This window comes from Heliangelus exortis, chromosome 29 (assembly GCF_036169615.1).
Source record: "Heliangelus exortis chromosome 29, bHelExo1.hap1, whole genome shotgun sequence".
Classification (NCBI taxonomy): Eukaryota; Metazoa; Chordata; class Aves; order Apodiformes; family Trochilidae; genus Heliangelus; species Heliangelus exortis.
Window position 1 is genome coordinate 5151749 of NC_092450.1, and position 18459 is coordinate 5170207.

The following is an 18459-nucleotide window of genomic DNA, read 5'->3' on the forward strand; positions in this document are numbered from 1 at the left end:
CTCAGCAATGAAAGCCTCCTCCTCCTTTCCTCCAGAGGGGATCTTCCCCTCTTCATCAGCCACAGAAATTGAACATTTTCGAGCCTGACAATCAGATCACCCCGTTTCCAGAACCATAAAACTTTTATTGGCCCTCGCTGCTTTAATATAAGTTTTCTTAGGGCTTCAGAGCATAAAAAGCAAATTATTCACGGTATTACCCCATCTGCTTTTGCTGCTGGCAGAGGGTTCTTCTCCCTTTTGCTTGCACTGGTAACATAACCTCCTGCAGCAGCTTTTTCTCTTTTTTTTTAACCATTTTAGAAGGGTGTGTTCGTCTGCGGGGGGTGTAGATGTGTGTGGGTTTGTGTGCATGTGTGTGCATGTATTTTAATAATAATTAATTATAAGTGATTTAATTTCTGTTCACCTTTAAGGTCCTCGCATGGAAACTCTGGGCCCATTTTCTTTTTTTTTTTTTTTTTTTTTTTTTATTAATCCTTTTCCTTTGTTTTCATTCGCGGTCCAATAGCAGCTCGGCCCTTGTTCCACGTGATTCCCCTTTGTGGCCGCGGGCGCGGGCCGGGCCGCGCAGGGCCGCGGAGTGGGTGGCGGGGCCTGCCCAGCCCTTCCGGGCCCGAACCCCAACCCCAGGGATTTCACCCCAAAAAGGGGATGCAGGCAGGAATCCCGCTGCCAGGACTCTGTCCCTTTCCTGCCTTCTCTATTTTTACACACCCATTATTTATTTATTGCCTTAAAATCCGACTGATAGGACAAGATAAAATTGATAACAGAAAGTTTATTCAAGAATTGTTCGACAGACAACCCTTTAAGCAAGGAAATAAAATAACTACTATAAGAACAAAGAAAGATCTCCAAAGAGGAGGGGTGAGGTGGGAGGGAGGGATTCTCTATAGTTCTTCTAATTCTGGACTATACAATTACAGTCTGGTTCTGCTCTCATGCCTCCAGTAGAACTAATTACATTATTCATAAGTACGAAGGTAACATAAAACTACTGGTCTCTCTAAATTACAATAACTAAAATAAGCTTGTTGTACAATGACAAGGAAACACAATGTCCTTTGTAACAAGTAAATACTAAAAAAGTACAATTTGATTCTTTTTTTTTTCCTCATATAAATACATAATATTGGGGATAAATAATACAAAAAAAGGAAAAATATTTTAAACTGGCTATAACCAATAAATATATATGAATGTTCACCAGAACACACACCTATTGAAGGACATCTCGACTGCGTTGGACGAAAGCCCTTCAAAGTTGTTTTTATACCCATTATATGTAAACTCTAAGTGCAACAAAGATGTCCAGACAAGAAAGCATTAGCAAATACTAGAAATCCATTCACTTCTGCTTCGATTGGAGGACATTCCATTTGTTCAAATATACCCTGTTTTCACGTAAGGTCAAGAGAAGAGGAGGAAAGAAGCGTAGGACTTCTAAGTCTTAAGATTGCTTTTCTGTTAATGAACCCTAAGGAAAAAAAAAAAAAAACAAAACACAAACACAAAAAAACCCCAGAACAACAACAACAAAAAACCTGGCATCATCAAATGGAGATTTCATGTCATCAGAGGTGGAGGTGGGAAAATATTCAGACCTGTCAACTCTTTCTTCCTCTCTTTGGACAGCTGGTATTGTTACTGGGGGGAATTTAGGCATTTCAAAAACTTTTTCCCAAACCTTTTGCAATTCTTAGATCTCTCTTATTCTGATTTCTTTTATTATTAATCTTATTATTATTTTTGAGAAGGAGAGGCAGGGACCATAGGGGAAGAGCATGAATCCCACACATTGGCAGGTTGTATATTTGCAGCTTAGGTGGGGACTGGTTGGAAGTTCCTCAGCAAAAAGGACGCCCTTCCTCTGAAGGCCAAAAAGGAATGTGTGAGGTTCCTCTCGAGAAGGAGCTGGAGAGGGGGGTGGTTTTCTTGCCAATCTCTTTTGATTGCATACGTATACACATGTGCATGTTCACTCAGATGCAGAGACACCAACTGTAAAGGCTTGGCTGGCTGACTTTTCCTCTTTCCAGTGTCCAAGAATTATCAGCGATGCTCTGTACTTGGTTTGGAAATGAAGGATGTTGCTGCTTAAAATCTGCTCGATTCTCACAAAACCACCCCAAGCCCATTTCAGAAGCATTTGTGTTGAAAGACAGGAGGTATATCTCTTCAGAGAGACATCTGCTTTTGGCAGTAAATGTTGAAATGCTTGGAAAGTGTGCTTAATAAAACCCAGAAATAATAACAGCAAGCACAACGCTCTGGAAGAAATTGCCCTGTCAAAGAAAGAAAGAAAGAAAAGAGCTCAACACAAATGTTCCTGAAGCCGATCCTGCCCTCTTCCCCTCTCCCAAGCCCCATGGTGAGGCCCCATCTGCTTCACCTGAGCTTGCTCCCCATCACAGGTGGGTCAGCTTGGGCGCCTCTTGGATTCTGCCCTGAGAAGAAGCGTGGTGGGTGGAAAGGTCTGTGTAGGTGGGGTGGGTCTCGCACGGTCCGTGGTGCTGGCTCGGGGGCATCTGAGGAGGCCCGTTGAAGTCCATGTTGGGAGCCTGGTGATGGGGCAGGTGATTGAGACCATAAAGGGACGGGCCAGAGGTGGGCATAGAATCCACATAGTTACCTCCAACATAGACGGGGCTTCCCTGCATGTTGGGAGTCCCGTAGGCCACTCCGTTCCCTTGTAGGACATGGGGGTCGTACTCGGGGGCCGTGTTGGCGTATTTCTGCTGGGAGGGGCAGCCTTTGATGGGGTTTTGGTAGTTAGTTGACATGGCATAGGCATTTTGGTGGGGTTTATTGAAGGAAGGTGGCGAGGGGGCATCATAGTTACTGCTCATGGTGTGCAAGGCGTTCATAAATCCAGCGGAGGATTGCATGGGCTGGGGTGGGCTGCCAGTGGGGGAAGGCCCTCCGGAGGAAGACCCCATGCCTTTTGACTTCTGATCTTTCTTATACTTCATCCTCCTGTTCTGGAACCAGATCTTGATCTGCCTTTCGCTGAGGTTCAGCAGGTTGGCCATCTCCACGCGGCGGGGCCTGCACAGGTAGCGGTTGAAGTGGAATTCCTTCTCCAGCTCCACCAGCTGAGCACTGGTGTAGGCTGTGCGAGCTCTTTTGGAGGCCGACGAGCCTGGGGGGCTTTTCTCACCACTGCAGGTTTCTGCTGGCCGTGAAATGAAATAAAAGATAATTACTTACATGCAGAAATTGAATGCATCGTTTCTTAATAAATCCTGGAACAGACACGAGAGTTCAACCCCCCCCCTTCATTCACCCCTTTGCATTAGCCTGCACTCCATAATCATGTCATTTATTAAGAGTTCTGTTCTCCAAAGCTGCCCCTGGTTTATGAAAATTTGATCATGTCATGTAGAAAAGGATTCCAAAGCCATTTATTTAGCAGTCGATTATTTCCAACAGATAATTTTGAGAAAATAACATTTGGCAGGGGGGCAGTCACTGCAAAGCCAATTAATGCAGACACGGCTCAGCGTTGGGAGGTATTTGGCATTGGGTTGGCCAAGGTATGAAAACACACACACCCCCCACCCAGTCTGTGTGTGTCTTGTGTTTGTGCAACACAAATGTTTGCATGCACATTGTTAAATGAAATTCCATTTGTGCCTCCTTTTCCATGAGATAAACGTGAACATAGCAGAGAAATCAAAGTGTGTGCCTGAAAGTTTACATGAAGAGATTTGTCAGAACAGTGAGATTTCCAGACTGACTTTTTTTTTTCTCCTCAATCCCATTAGAGATGTGTGTGTGCATGCAAGAATATCCATGTGTTTATGCATATGGTGTCTCAACACAGACGTGCACCATGTTTACTGCTGTGTCTGGAGGCAGGGAGGTGGGAAGAGAACAAGCACACTGCTAGGCTGAGCAGTGGGTGGATGTTCTCGTGTATCTGTACCTACACAGTCAGACACGGGCTGTGTACAACCACCTGGTTGTATTTCCCTGTGGTGCTCTGGATGTGTTTAAAAGAAACCAAGTGCACACAGTCAGTGCTGCAGGATGGGCCAATGCTCACTCAGCTGGGCCGGGGCATGCGCCTGGCAGTCTTGGGATCATGCCCAGCACCAGGATCCTCCCTCACTGGATCCTCACTGCATTCTGTCCCCCAGTCCCCTCCCTCCAAACCAGGCCACTCCAGTGGCTTCGTGCCCTGTCTGGTTAGGGAAGCAGAGGGTTACAAAAGCAGTGTACCTGTGCTAGGGGAGCTGGTTTTCTGTTTGGAGTTTTGCCTCGATTCTTTCATCCAGGGGAAAATCTGCTTGGTGAGACTGGCGTTTGCACTGAGGTTGGCTTTGCTGGGGACAGTTTTACCACTCCCTGACTGGTTATTGCTGTTGCTACTGGTGCTGTTGGTAGCAGGGTTGGGGGGGTGGCGAGATGGGGGGAGGTGGATGATGCTCCTGGGGCAAACTTGGACGCATGCAGCTCCCGTTCAGGTCTTTACTTTTTGCGTGCGGGGTTGTGCTGCCAAGAGACTGGAGGGAGCAGGCAGACCTCTGGAAGTCGTTCTCCACGTGAGAGGATGGTTGGAAGGGCTGCTGGGGACCCTCGTAGCCGAACCCATTGGCACTGCCATAGGAGTAACCCCCAAAGAGCGTGGAGCTGTCGTAGTATGTTGTCTTCTGCATCTCTGGGATGCCCCAAAAGGATTTTTCCGGCTACCAGGGTCTTGACACCCCTATGGCAGAACATTGGCACCCCAAGGCCACGTGACAGCCCGTTTCCAGCTGTCTATTGGAGGCTGACCTGAAAGGTTAGGAGAAAACACACAATAATAGTACCCGGCCTATGAATCCATCTTGGGGTCTGAAAGGCTCATGACATGAATAGGATCCCGCAGAACAGGAGGAACAGATGCTTTGAGCAGATTTTGTCCTGTGTGCAGCCTAAGGAGACTCAACAAATGTTATAGTACAAAAGTGTTGAGCTGATTTGGGGGAGCAGTTTTCCTGGCTGGTTGATGGGTTGGTTTGTTGGCTGTTTCCACCTTGTTTGTTTTGGGTTTTGTTTTTGTTTTTTTTTTTTCCCTTAGAAGAGAGCACCCAAGATGTGTAACCACAGACATGCTCTACAAGTACACGTGGTTTCATCTGTGTGCATCTATTTACTTCTGTATTTCTCTCTGTTCACACCACACACCCCTGCATCCACACGTGCTCCCATATAGATGTGTGTGTGCATCCCTGCAGATGTGTCACATCCACGACTGGGTAACACACACATGAAGAGAGATCTCAGACTCCAGAATGGCTGATTGTGCTTGCTACCAGCATGAAAGGAATTAAAGGCTTGCTTTCTTACCCCTGACCTATTCAATTCAGACATTCACAGGCATAAAACCCAGCTAGATGTTCTATAGCAGAAATTAAAAGTCTGCAAGAGTTCATTACGGGGCCTCTGCCCAGTATATTTGTTTTTACCTGAAAACAGCAAAAAGCCAATATGTTTTATCCAGGTAACGGTGTGGTGGCACAGTTGGCTTGGTTTGCTGTTTACTCAGGGGCTCACAATGACTTTGGAATTCAGTGCAAATATTTTAAGCAGATTTAGGCAGGAGCATGAATTCAAGAATGTGCTTCCTTTGGCCTGTTGTCAGTCTCCCCCTCTCGCTCTGGTAGCACAGGTTTGTGTTTAGAAAACATCCCCCTTGCTGCCTGCACTGCTTTGTACTGCTCTGTCTTGAATCTGGAACTACCATTGGCAAGATGGGATTCCAAAGCCAGTTTAATTGCTGTTGTTTTTTCTACCTTGGAAAACAAATGCATCACCAGGCCATTTGCTCTTAACTTTCTACCCCTTTGATTTTTCATCATTCTTCCCTCCCTCAATCCAAGCTCAAAAAGCCTTAAACCCAGATCAAAACCTCAAATTACAAAATTAAATCTTCCTCTTTTATTTCTTTATCTGATCTTTTTTTTCCCCCCTCTTTCTTTCTCTCTTTTCTCAAAGCATAAACTTTCTCTCCCATCAAGACAGAGTACAAATGCCCTTAGAAATATGAAAACTATCTTGACCTGAAAATAATCTGATGTTTGAGGATCAAATAGCAAATATATTTTATAGAGGCATTGACTTCTCTGCAGCTTAGAGTTTGCAAAGAGACACTGTGCATTCTGTTTTGAAACTGGTGGCCATTGTATATTTAATTGTACCTACTTATATTTAATTTTATCTAGGCTCTTTCGTACTCTAAAATAAAATAAAATAAACAATGTGGAGATAAATCTAATTGTGATATTTCTAAGCAGAGGGGTTTAACAGAAGCCACAGCTCGACATTAAATAACATCTTTTTTTCCTCTCCCTGACTGCTGTGTTCTTCTGTCATGTCATATGAAACCTCTGTATACTTCTAACCCAGCCTCAGACAACGTGCCCATGAAGGGACAGCCTGCCTTTATTTTATTTTTTTTTTCTTACACTGATTAAATCCTTTCTGCATTCCCAAATCTGTATTGTATCTTCCACGGAGATGTATTATTGTCTGCAGAGAGGATGATATCCTTGCTGGGAGTTATGCTCATCTGGTTTCCTCGCTGTGATAAATATGTCTTATTAAAAAGTAGACTCCACTACCCGAGCTAAGAAGCTGTGAATTAATTAACAAACAGCAGCGCCTTTATTATGAATAGGTTTGCTGAAAATATCTATGAGGCCAGAGGTGGAAATTTCTCCAAGGCCTTCCTGTCTGGCATGGGTCTCTTAAAAAAAAAAAAAAAAAAAAAAAAAAAAAAAAAAAAAAGCCACCAAAAAAAGCCACAAAAAAACAACAGAACAAACCCAAATCAGAACTGAGCCGAGAGGCTCTGCTAAAGGAGCTAAAAATAACAGCAGTTTTTTTTTTTTTTTAAATGTCCATAAAATAAATTTACAATTGCCTCCACCCAAAAGCTCGCTTGCTTGTGGCTTCCACGGCAGATTTGCTTTGTACCTCATCTCTCAGCGCTTCACAAATGCTGCTCATTTATCTTCGCCGTGGACGGCTACAATCCTAATTATTTACTCCAAGGAATTGTTGTTTTTTTAGAAAAAAAAAAAAAATCTTCGGCAGAATAATAAATATTCGATTATCTCCTGTTCCAATTAAAACCGGGCAGGGTCCGTGCTGGCTGTTTCATCACGCTCCAAGTTTCACTTTGCGAGCAGTAACATTTAACCACCAACTCTTTGCCTGTAACTTTTGAGTGCGAGGATTTAGGGACATTTAAAAAAAAAAAAAAAAAAAATCGGGGGAAGGTGGGAGAGGAAAAGGGCTGCGGGGAAGAGGATGGTCGGGGAAAAAAAAAAACAAAACTAAAACCAGGCGGTTGGAGGAAAAAGAGAAAAGAACTGGAAGGCAGAGGTCTTCTCCTGTAAATCCATCCCCTCCATGTTGGAAATCCTAAATTCACAACCTGCCTGTGTTTATGAAGAAGAGCAGCGCCTTTCCCCTCCCCCCTCCCCCTCCTAAGGTACATTTCCCAGCGCCAGCAAAACCAGGCAGAGCCCCGCTTTTAATTTAAATTATTATTATTAATAAATATTCTAAACATGCCCTTAACAATAGGTCGGCTGCTCAGAAAGAGCTCAAATCCCAGCGCCTGCCTTGCGGTGGATATGCCTGGAAAATAGAGACACATTCCTAAAATTTCCCTCTTTCCTCCCTCCCCCCCCCCCCCTCCCCACAACCGAGCTTCACCCCAACCAGAACTCCCCAGTTGTAAAGCAGAGGGGAGGGTGGGGGGTGGAAAAAGGGCCCTGGATGAGGGCTGCAAAAGAGTCTCTGCGTGGAAGGAAGCTTAAAGCTTGTGAACTCTTCTTGAACCGAGATTGGAGTCATATGGTCATAAATCATTGGGACATATACTCCGCCATTCACAAAGTGATAGCCTATTTGAGTCCGGCTTACCTTAGTCTCTGACGAGCAAAGCACAGGCAGACATAATATATTTTCACATCCAGCATCCACGCAATCAATAAGCACGGAATGACCCCCTTCCTTTAAAAACGGTAAAGGAATATACGAGCGAGAGGAAAAAAATCCAGCATATGCATGTGTAGATGTATTAAAAAAAAAAAAAAAAAAAAAAGCAAAAACAGAGGGGGAGGGGGCTCAGACAGTGGAGCTTTCGGTTACGGCAGCTCAAATTGTCTCTCTCTGTCTCCGTTTGGGAGAAGAAGAGAGCGGGGGGGGGGGGGTGGAAATCAAGATGCTTTCCAGCTTCCAAGATGTGCAGAAAAGCTGAGGGCTTTGAATGGCCAAACCCTGAGGTTCTAGTTGCCCTATAGACTGGTACGCGCTGCTCACTGATAACAATGGCCTCTGCTTTAGCACAGCAAAGGGGAAGAAGGGAAAGGAGAAGGGAAAAAAAAAAAAAAAAAAAAAAAAAAAGGGAAGAAAGAAAAGCCGAACACAACCCCCCCCCCTCTTTTTAACTATGCAATGCTTGGCTGGAATTAAAATAATAACAAAAAGAATCCAAGCTACGGGGGGAAGTGGGTGAGGGGGGGAATAAAGCGGAGGGGATATTTAAAAATAAAGATTTGGTTTGGATTGCCGGGCAAAGCCAACGAGCCTCCCAAACAGCGTCACTAGTGAAAAATTATGCTAATTGCAGACGTGGTGGACAGAGGCCTAGGCAGAAAGATAGCAAAGCTTGCCTTTGATTCACGTGTTTAACAATTAGGTGTCAATTTATGCTAATAAACCGTTTCAACATAGTCATAGTCTCCCCCCTCCCCTTCCGCGGCGGCAATTGCAGCTCTTTCAATAGCCGATCCTGTGCCTCCCCCGACCCTTCGCCTGCGTTTGGCTCCTCGCAGACACCCCCTGATTTGGAACCCACTTTTCTGGGGAGGGGGGGGGGGTTGGGATCGGGAGCCGCCGGTCCCGGGGTTTGCGAGAAGATAAGGGCGGAGGGAGGCCGGGGAAGGGGGAGGAATCTCTTGTGTTCCTACAACTCCTCAACCCCGAGTAACTTCGGCGTTAAGTTTGTGCGTCCTGGTGTCTGGGGGCTCCTCTCGGCCCTCGGCTTCCAACGGGGAAGAGTTGTGGGGTTGGGGGAGAAGGTGGGGGCGTTCAGGGCGCGAATCACCCCCGGGGGAGGCCAAGGAAGCGAGATGTTGAACAATAAAGATGATTATTATTGCTATTATTAATAACGCCGTTATTGCTATGCAAGGCGCTGCTGCTGTCGCCACGGGAGATTTACGCCTTTCCCCGCTCCCACACGGCTGCCGAGAGCAGAAACTCGCCAAGATGCGTTTTGGCGAAAGTCCGTGACGAGGAGGGGCTGGCGAGTGGGAGGAAGGCATAGCAAGGAATTTAGGTGTCTGCACTTTCCTTTTTTTTTCCTTTTCTTTTTTTTTTTTTTTTTTTTTTTTTAAAGTGCTACTTTTGCTTCACATCGCAATTATCTTCCCCTCCTTTAATTCTGGCGCTCACTCCTTTGAGTTAAGTGCTGACGGGAGCGAATTTACTTTTAGCAAAGCAAGAAAAAGAGGGATCACAAAGGCTCTTTGGACTTCGCTGGGAAGGTATGACCCGTTGAGGAGGGGGGGGGGGGTGTTGCATCGCCCTTTTATTTTTTGTTGCGTGTGCACCTTTAAGCTGATAACTCTGGAAAGAAAACAAAAAAATAAGAGTGTCCAAGTAAACATATGAGTTTTTAGAGAAGTTACTCTAGGTTGGACAGCCAAGGTTTTCGAGTTGATGGATAAAGTCTTATCCTAAGGACTACGGTGTTTCCAGCTATTGTTCTGGCTACAGCGTTCAGATCCCAGACGTGGGGGTTTCGACCAGGGGACACCATTATTGCCTTTTTTTTTTTTTTTTTCCCCTTCCCTCGTCTGACTTTTCTTGAACTTCTCCAACATGTACCTTCTACGAGAAGATAGTTCCTATTTTGGAGCCCCGGCGCTGAAATTCCAGGGAAGGAAAGAGGAAAAAAGAGTTGTGGACTGTTCTTTTAAAGACTTCTCTGTAGGTGAAGGACCCAATAGGTTTCTAACTATGGATCTCCAGTGACTCATTTGGAGGACCGAGGCACTCAGGAGTACCTCAGATTCTGCAAGTAACTTCTCAGAAGTGCAAAATTTTGTTTTAACCGTAACTCACAGCCGAAAAAAACCCCGAACCAACCCGTGTTAAGGAGGTCTTTGCCGTTTATATGTTGAGCTCCTGTAAGTAGTTGTGTTGGGGGTTTTTTGGGTTTTTTGGGTTTGTTTTTTTTTTTTAGGCTCCCTGTATATTGCCATCTTTGCTTGGGTTGCAGCTTATTTTTCTTTAAAATGTAACTCCCTCGCACTCCTCAAGAAATCAGCAGCAAATGTTGCAATCTGACTGGGTTTCCCTTCAAAGGGAGTACAGGAAATATCTTCCATTTAAAACACTCCCTCGAAGTTACGGCCATAAATCACGGAGTTTAAAGACAAGCCAGTAGCAGAATGAAAATACTCAGCTGAAATCCAAGGCAGCCGGGCTTATTCTGGGGTTGGTGGAAGGGAAGGAGGAAAAAAAAAAAAAAAGTCACGTTGGGTGAGCTCCAAGCCTGATGCGGGGGGAGATACGAGACACGGAGAGAGAGGGAGGGGGCCAGGTAGGAGATTCAGCAAAACTCACCAGTTCTCAGATGGCTGGTCCAGCAAATACGAGGCAGCGGTGGACTTTGAGAAAGGAGAACTGGGGGAGAAAAAAAAAAAAAAAAATAAGAAAGAAGAGATGGGGGAAGTATGAAACTTCGGTCAGAAAAGCGTGGACAAGGGAACTCATCACGGGGAGAAAGCTTTGGGTGGAAATAGGGAGAAAATAGTCAACAAAAGCCCCAGCGTTTGAAATTATCTCGCAGCCAAGGAACCACAACACTTCCAGTGATGGTACCGGGCTGCAGCCCTGGATAACCCAATATTCTCACCAGGGGCTGGGGGCACCAGGGCGATTTCTGCAAATCTGAGGCGATCTCCTGCATCCCCAGCCTTTCCTTTCACCTTCCCCGGCCGGGGACACACCACGCGTTTGGCGTGACCCACGGGTGGTTTGTCCACGGCTGGTGGTGAACTGGAGTGTAAATTAAATATATAGATACATGGGGAAAGGGGTCGGTTAAATCCTGGTGGTAATCTCAGCATTAAATGAGTTTCAGAGATTAAATACATGCGGTTAGTTGGCGGGGTTCAACACGGGATAAGAGCAGGGCAAACCGGAGGCCGTTGCCTGAAAGAGGGAAAACTCGGAAGGAATCAGAATATTGGTGGGGTTTCTTTTTCGTGTTTCTCCACTGTGGTGGCACAAAGCGGGGGAGGACGGCGATGCTTTATAGGATACTCGGATACCGTTCACGCGGCAGTGATTTGGTATCAGAATTAACGATATCGAGCCGTAAACATTTTTAAAGCCACGCCGAGATTTATCACCGCAAGTTTGGCACCAAGGACGGGGGGCAAAGGGAGAAAGAAAGGCAGAAAGAAAAAGTAATCTCATTTTAAAATATTTTCGTTTGGGGAAACATTCAGTCGCTTTAATAATCCTGTTTCCGTTCTGTATGTTGATGTTATTAATCTCAAATAAAAATGTTCCCCTCACACCCCTACTCTGCTTGTGACAACATCCCCGAGTCCATAAATCACCCGCGGATGCTTCGTGACCTTCTCTAGACGGTGGCCTATAGCTGTATTTTTTATTAGTATTATTATTACGTGCGTGCACACTTTAATACACAGCTTTGGCAATATTCCACTTACATCACAGCCTTCCCCGCTTAACTGGGGCTTTTCAGTTCCCTCTGCAGAGCACACACAGAGATTTATAAAGATGAATAAGCAAATAAATAAATAAATAAAAAAGAAAGAAAGAAGGAAAAAGAAACCACCCTTTCTGCTCTGTGGGCTCAGCAAACGCAGGCTGAGTCTCGGTAAGTTCCTCCCCCCCAGAAGCCGGGGAGGAAGGGGACAAGTGGGCAGCCTGAGAGGATGTGGAGAAAAAAGGGAAAATCGCGTTTATTTGGAGTGGATGCAGGAGGGACGAAGGGAAAAGCGAAACAAACAAGAGAAAAGAAGCAGGCATAAATAGCGGCTTCAGCAAGGAGGGCGGGGGGGGAGTTGTTTGTTTATCTTTGTTTCTAATGTATTCCCTCGCAGCACAGGGCAGAAGAGAAATGGGGCAAGTTTTTTTTTCCCTCCCTGTGTTCTTTGTTTTGATTTGGGGATTTTAATTTTTTTTTTTCCTGTCTATTTGCTTTTCATTAATTTTTCTCTTCCAGGCAGTGCGGGTCCAGCCCGGCCCCTGCTCGCCCCGCACCCGCTGGTGGGCTGATGGCCCCGGGGCAGGGCGAGGAGCACCCACCGCCTCCTCCCGAGGGGCTGCTCACCCTCCCAGGGACAATTTTTTTTTTTTAAAAAAGGAGTTTGGGTTTTCCCACTCCACAAACAGGCACTCTCAGGGACGAGATTGCTTCTAGAAGGAGGGGAGAGTTATGGAGGGTCCAGGACCTTCTGAAACCCCAAACAGAAGCCAGCCCGGATAAGAAATAAAAATGAAACGGAGTGGGCAGTGGCTTTGCCTTGACAGATTAGACCTTTTTCTCCCCCTGACCTTTGCTTAGGATAGCAATAACTCACCAGGTTAATGATCAATCAGCGGAAGTGCTTTGGAATTGTCTCCAAGAAAAAAAAAAAAGACAGAAAAAAACCACCCCAAAAAAACACAACCAAAACAACAACAACAACAGGGCCGACACACAACTTCCTGGCTTCTATCAGGGATGGGTCCCCCGACCCCCTCAGCACCCCTCTCCCTGGGTCCTCCCGTCTCTAAAAGCCTCCCCTCACCCATAGAGGGGGTGAGGTGGGGATGGGTGGGGGTCGGGAAGGGGGGGGGGATGAGGGGATGCGTCGGGGGAGAGGAGGTGGCAGTTTTCCTGCTACAAATGGCTATTTTGGGAGCACTTCACTAGAGACTGGGCTGGGAATCACCATCCCCACTTTTCTTCTCTACCCCCCCCCCCCCCGCCCTCGTCGCCTTTCCAAATGCCAAAATAATAGTTTGAATTATGCACTCACGTGACTGGGACACGTCAAACCTTTTGCCCATTTTATACAGAATTGGTAAATGACCGTCTCCCCCCTCCAGTGTCACCAAAGCCCCCATCGGCAAATTCCCCAAACTTCCCGGGCAGCTGGGCAGGGCTGTCCCTCGCTCCCTCCTGCTGCAGCTGGGACTGCCCTGGCCTTTGGGGCGTTCTGGGCTGCTTTTTTTTCTTTCTTTCTTTTTTCTTTCCCCCCCCCCCACCTTTTCTTTTCCTTTTCCTTTGTATTTTTAACCTGGATGCAAAAATCACTAAGGAGAACAGCGGCCACAACAGCCACGGCTCACCAAGACACAGTGCCCAGCCAAATGGCAAAGATGAAGAAAAAAGAGGGGAAGATAACGGGTTTGAGGGGACAGAAAAAACGGAGGGGATTCTCTGCCTCCTCGGCAGAGGGAGAGAGCCCGGAGGCCCTGGGGATGGGCTTCTCCCCGCCTCGAGCTGATCCCGGGGGTCTGCCTCTGGCCCCGGTACCGAGCTCCTGCTCTCACGTTCAGGTTATTTCTTCCCATTTTAACTCTCCTCGAAAGGAGGGGGAAAAAAAAAAAACAAACAAAAACCAAACAAACAAAAGAGAGAGAAAAAAATAGGAAGAAAATTAGGTTTCCAAACTTTTGTCCCTCCGCCCTTCCTTCGCCTCCCGGCAGGACCGGGCACCCACGCTACCTCCGTGGCCGTTTCTGTGAGAAAAGGAAGGAATTCGGTTATTTTTTGCAGTGATACTCGCCTGAATCCGGGACCCGGCTGATGCCGGAGGACGAGCTGGGCATGGGGGAGAAGGGACCTGGGAGAAGAAATTAGTTCCGTTTTACCTGCTTCCATCTGATAATTCATAAAGACTTAATTTCTGACGAGGAAATCTCAGGAGAGGGAGAAAGAAGTGGTGTCAAGGAATTCTAGTTCTCTGCTTTGGGATATTTACACTGAATATTCCTCGCCTGTAGGGAACCGTGCGGATCCCACGGACTCCTGCACCCTACTTGCACAGTGCATCCTTGCAGACACCCCAAAACACCCACACAGACACTGCCCTGCGCTAAAACCCTCTGTTACTGTAAGGGTATTCGCTCTGTCACCCTCATCACCATATCAAAGGGCTCTCATCCATCCCGGGCTCTCAGTTAATTTTTAATCAGGCGGGAAAGCTTTGGGAACGGCAATGTTTAACGCAGCAGAAGACACGGAGATGGAAGAGGGGGTTCAAGGCTTGTTTCTGTTTCTAACATGGATGCGCTGGGCCAGCCGGGACTCACCACGCGTGGTTTGGACAGAAATGCTCCATTCCCACGCCCACCAAAGCCCTGGGCCGTGGGGAGAACCTACCTAGGGGAAGAACCTGAAGAAACCCAACTCTTCGCTGCTCATCCCCTCCCACAAAAGCCTCATCTCGGTGCTCCTGGATTTATCCACTGCTCCGGTGTCACAGAGAGGAGCCGAGCTCTCCGGTCTCCTCCCTTCACACCCAGGATCACGTTCCTCACGCTGGAAAAATCAGTCGTTTTTAAGGGGGGGTGGGAGGAAATAGAACCAGAATGGTGGAAAAAAAACCTCCTCCCCAAAATCTCCTGTCCCAAAAGAGCAGAAATGGGAGCACCAGCACCATATAGATCTATAAGGTTAAATTTCAGAAAGTGTCCATTAATATCAATTTACTTCAATGAAAACTTTGGTTCTTCATGAAGTTGATGATTTATGATAAAATCAATTAAATTATGGCCACTTAGGGCCTGCGGTTTCTTCTCAGATTTCATTCACCAACAGATCAAGCGCCTGGTAAAAAAATTCAAGTTTAGCTGGAGGCGAATAAAGATGATTCTGAAGCTGAGGAAATTTAATGCAAAGCAATTTTCAGAGGGAAAAAAAAGAAAAAAAAGAAAAAAAAAAAAGAAAACACCAGCAAACCAGACTCTTCTGCATCCGAGCTCCTGCTCCCTGCCAATATACCAGCCAGCCTCAGGAAATATTAGACACTGAGTCAAAACTTTTCCACAATGTATAAGAGCATTTTTAGAACTGGCAGCTTGTCTCAGGGACTGAGTTATTATTTCGCTCTAAAGGGAAAGGAGCCAAAAGAGAAGAGAGAGCATATATCTATGTATATATATATATATATATTAGAAAAACCTTACAGGTTTAATTCGATTTATCTCAGGGTTGTTTTTTTTTTTTTCGTCACTATACAAACGATTTTCTTGCCTCACTCTTAAAATATACACCCGGCATTCACGAGGCGGGATGGAGAGGTTTGGGTGTTGGGTTTTGTTTTGTTTTTTGAACTCGAAATGAATAGCACAAGTCCCTAGAAAACAACGCACCCGATATTCCCACGCGAAATCTCGGCCTCCCGACCGTTTACCTTTCAACCTCAGAAACTACATTCGAGCGAAATGATCCATTTTCGAGGACACCCTCCACACTCCCCAACCCAAACAAACTCTAAATCTTGTTAAAAACCTATTTTCAGGCTGAGACTCCCGCAATAACCGCCCCTTTTCTGCCAAATGTTTAAGAATCTCAGTCTTACCCATTTCGCTGAAATGCACTGGCCAGCTAAAAGGAAAAGCAGAAAAGCAGCTCGATTAACCAGATGTTTGCTAGTCACATCTGGCTACTAACGCTGGACCTGAGGAGGGAAAACCCACTATGGAGAGAGCTTGGGAAATTTTTTTTTTTTTTTTTTTAGAAGCCCTTGTAATTAGGGTCTGCTTCAAGTAAACAAAAAACTTCGTAGGGCCATAAATCACCATCACATACATTCTTCAGTTTAACACCCCGCTTTTCCAATGGGCTTTTGTAGTTTCTTTTTCAAACAAGAGAGAGGTGCTAAACCTTGAACAAATGTGTCCCAGACAAACTTCGCGGGGGGAACACTGACTCGGAAAGCAGCAGTTTACGGGCAGTCTCGGTTATGGACCCTGCGAGATAATTTTTGCCCATCTTCAGCATCCCCGATCCTGCTCCCGAGGCATCACACTTAATTTGTTACCAGGAGAAAGTCAGCCAGAGCTCACGGTGACCGGTGAAGAAGCCTGTCAGACCTTTTCGGAGCAATTAATTATATCTCACAGCCTCGGAGCTGAGAAGGTAGGAAAGGCAGAGCTGCAGCATTCTTTTATTTATTTTTTTAACTTCTTACCTGTGAGACTGTCCGACCCAGGACTTCAAGAAGGAGCAAAGCCGGATCGGGGTGGTGCGAATTCTCAACTGGAGCAGGCAAATTAAGAAGAAACGACTTTATTGCACCCCGGTGAATCTTGCTGACAGCTTTCTCGGACGGCTTGGGGTTTTTTTTTCCCGCTCAAAGGTGCTTTGATTTTTTTTTTTTTTTTTTTTAAATCTCTCGATTCGAAAGGAACTGACTTCACATGGAGAAAAATGGAAACTTGTCCAAAAGAGCTTAAAGTATTGCAAGGATGAGGCCCCCTTTGTGGAGAGATGCTGAGCAGAGGGGGATGAGATGGGGGTGTCAGGATGGGGGGGGGGGGCTGCACGTTCCCCCTTTTTTAAAAAAAAAAAAAAATTCTCCCAAAAAACCTCCCCCACTCCCGAGTCCTTGGTATCTATCTGGAAAGCTGTTTCTCTTTATAAAGACTTAAAATGTTGCAAGACGGTTATAATACTGAGTGACAAGGGGTGCTGGAGAGAAGGGAACCAAATGGATTCTGGTTTTTAGAGCCAGTAGGAATTGGCCAGCCTTCAATGTCAGGATTCAAAATTGATTCCATATGTCTCGTCCCGGGGAAAGAGGAAAAAACGAAGGAAAGAAAGAAAGAAGGAAAGAGAGAGAAAGCAAAGGGGGAATAAAAGTTCTGCAAAGCCCACCGGGTTTCTTTCTTTCTCTTTTTTCTTTCACACCCCCCCCCCCCCCTTCCTAGTAGTCCCGGGTAAATACCCTGACATTAAATCTTGCCCTTCTTCAGGGAATATTTTGGATTCTCGAGTTTGAAGCACAGAGTGGGAGAAGTATCAGTAGCAACAAACCAGATCCTGGAGGTTATTTTTAGACTCGGCTTTGCTGGAGCTGACCTCAGCGCGGGGAGAGGAGGAGGAAATATACATTTGGATGCTGGCGAAAGGGCGAAGCGTGCCATGGCGTAGCGTCGGCTCCCGAAACACGGGAGAGAAAGGGGGACAAACCCTCCCTACCAAAAAAAAAAAAAAAAAAAAAAAAAAAGGCAGAAGCAAGCGGGACCCGGAGGCAGGTGATGGGCTCCGGGACTCAGTGCCGGTACAAGGGCCCTCGGGGCGATATGAGAGGGGTTCGGAGCCGGTCCATCTCCCTGTGTTCCCCCCACACACCGGCTCCGCAGCCCCAGAGGTTGCGGATTGCCATTCCCTACTGATTTCAGTGGGACTTGGTCGGAGAGAATCTGACCCCAAGTTTTCCAGGCTTCTCTCCTGACTTCAAGATACCGCTGCCAATAAAGCGCTGATATATTTCGCTTTGAGTCGGACATCAAAAGGAGACGGAATAGCAACGAACGAGCGGGGATTTCTCCTTAACCCCTCCCCTTGTATCTAAGTTTAAAAAAAAAAAAAAAAAAAAGAGTAAAATCTCCACCATCGCCTCTGATTTATAGCCTTCTTTTTCAACTGGGATGGTTACTCGCAGGGAAGTGTTGAAATGCGGTTATTGACTTTTATTTCTTTCGTCTCCCCCCTCTTCTCTCTCCTCCCTACCCAAAAAAAAAAAAAGAAAAAAAAAAAAAAAAAAAAGAGAATACTTCAAAGCAAACCGGCACCGTTTCCAATGACCGAGTTCTTCCCTTTTGTCTCGTCTCTGTGATTCGTGTTGCTCTCCCTTTTTAAATAGCAAAATGAAGCAGCAGAATTAGCAGCGGCTCCGAGCTCTGCCCTGCGGCTCCCGGGGCCTGCAGCGGGGCAGGTTTGGGGGGATGCTGGATTTACTCTACCCGGGGATGATGCTGGGGGCCGGGCCGAGCAAACGCTGCCTGAATCTCCTTTCCAGGGAACAAACTGGAATAAAAGGGGGGGAGGAAAAACCTGCTGCCAAGTCCGCTCCATGCCTAAGCCACAGGTTTCCCCGTTATTCTCTTTCCTAACTCTGCTCCTCTCGCTGCATTCCACCCCTTGCAGCTCTCGCCCTTCGCGATGCTTTGATCTTTAACTCTCTCCTACCGCCTGCAATAAATTATGAATTAAGGTGCTGTTGACTCATATTTACAACGTTAATAGCTTCCTCTTTGGGAAGAAGATCGGGTTTGTCTGGACGAGAGGGGAAGGGAGGGAGATTTCTTGGGGGATGAGATGTGTTAAACACGGATGCGCAGCCACGAGCTTCGAACGAGATGACAGGCAAAGAGAAAGGCTTATTGCACAGCAATTAATGAAATAGCACTTAC

General features: G+C 46.2%; 1 protein-coding gene across 1 annotated transcript; it reads right to left on the minus strand.

Annotated features, from left to right (window-relative positions):
* Positions 1-761: 761 nt before the first annotated feature.
* Positions 762-15179, minus strand: HOXB3 (homeobox B3). Its single transcript, XM_071728310.1, is given in 5 exon segments — positions 762-3178; positions 4228-4405; positions 4407-4782; positions 7924-10501; positions 10636-15179. Coding segments are annotated over 3 exon segments (1203 nt in total). The 5' UTR covers positions 4665-4782; positions 7924-10501; positions 10636-15179; the 3' UTR covers positions 762-2411.
* Positions 15180-18459: the final 3280 nt, after the last annotated feature.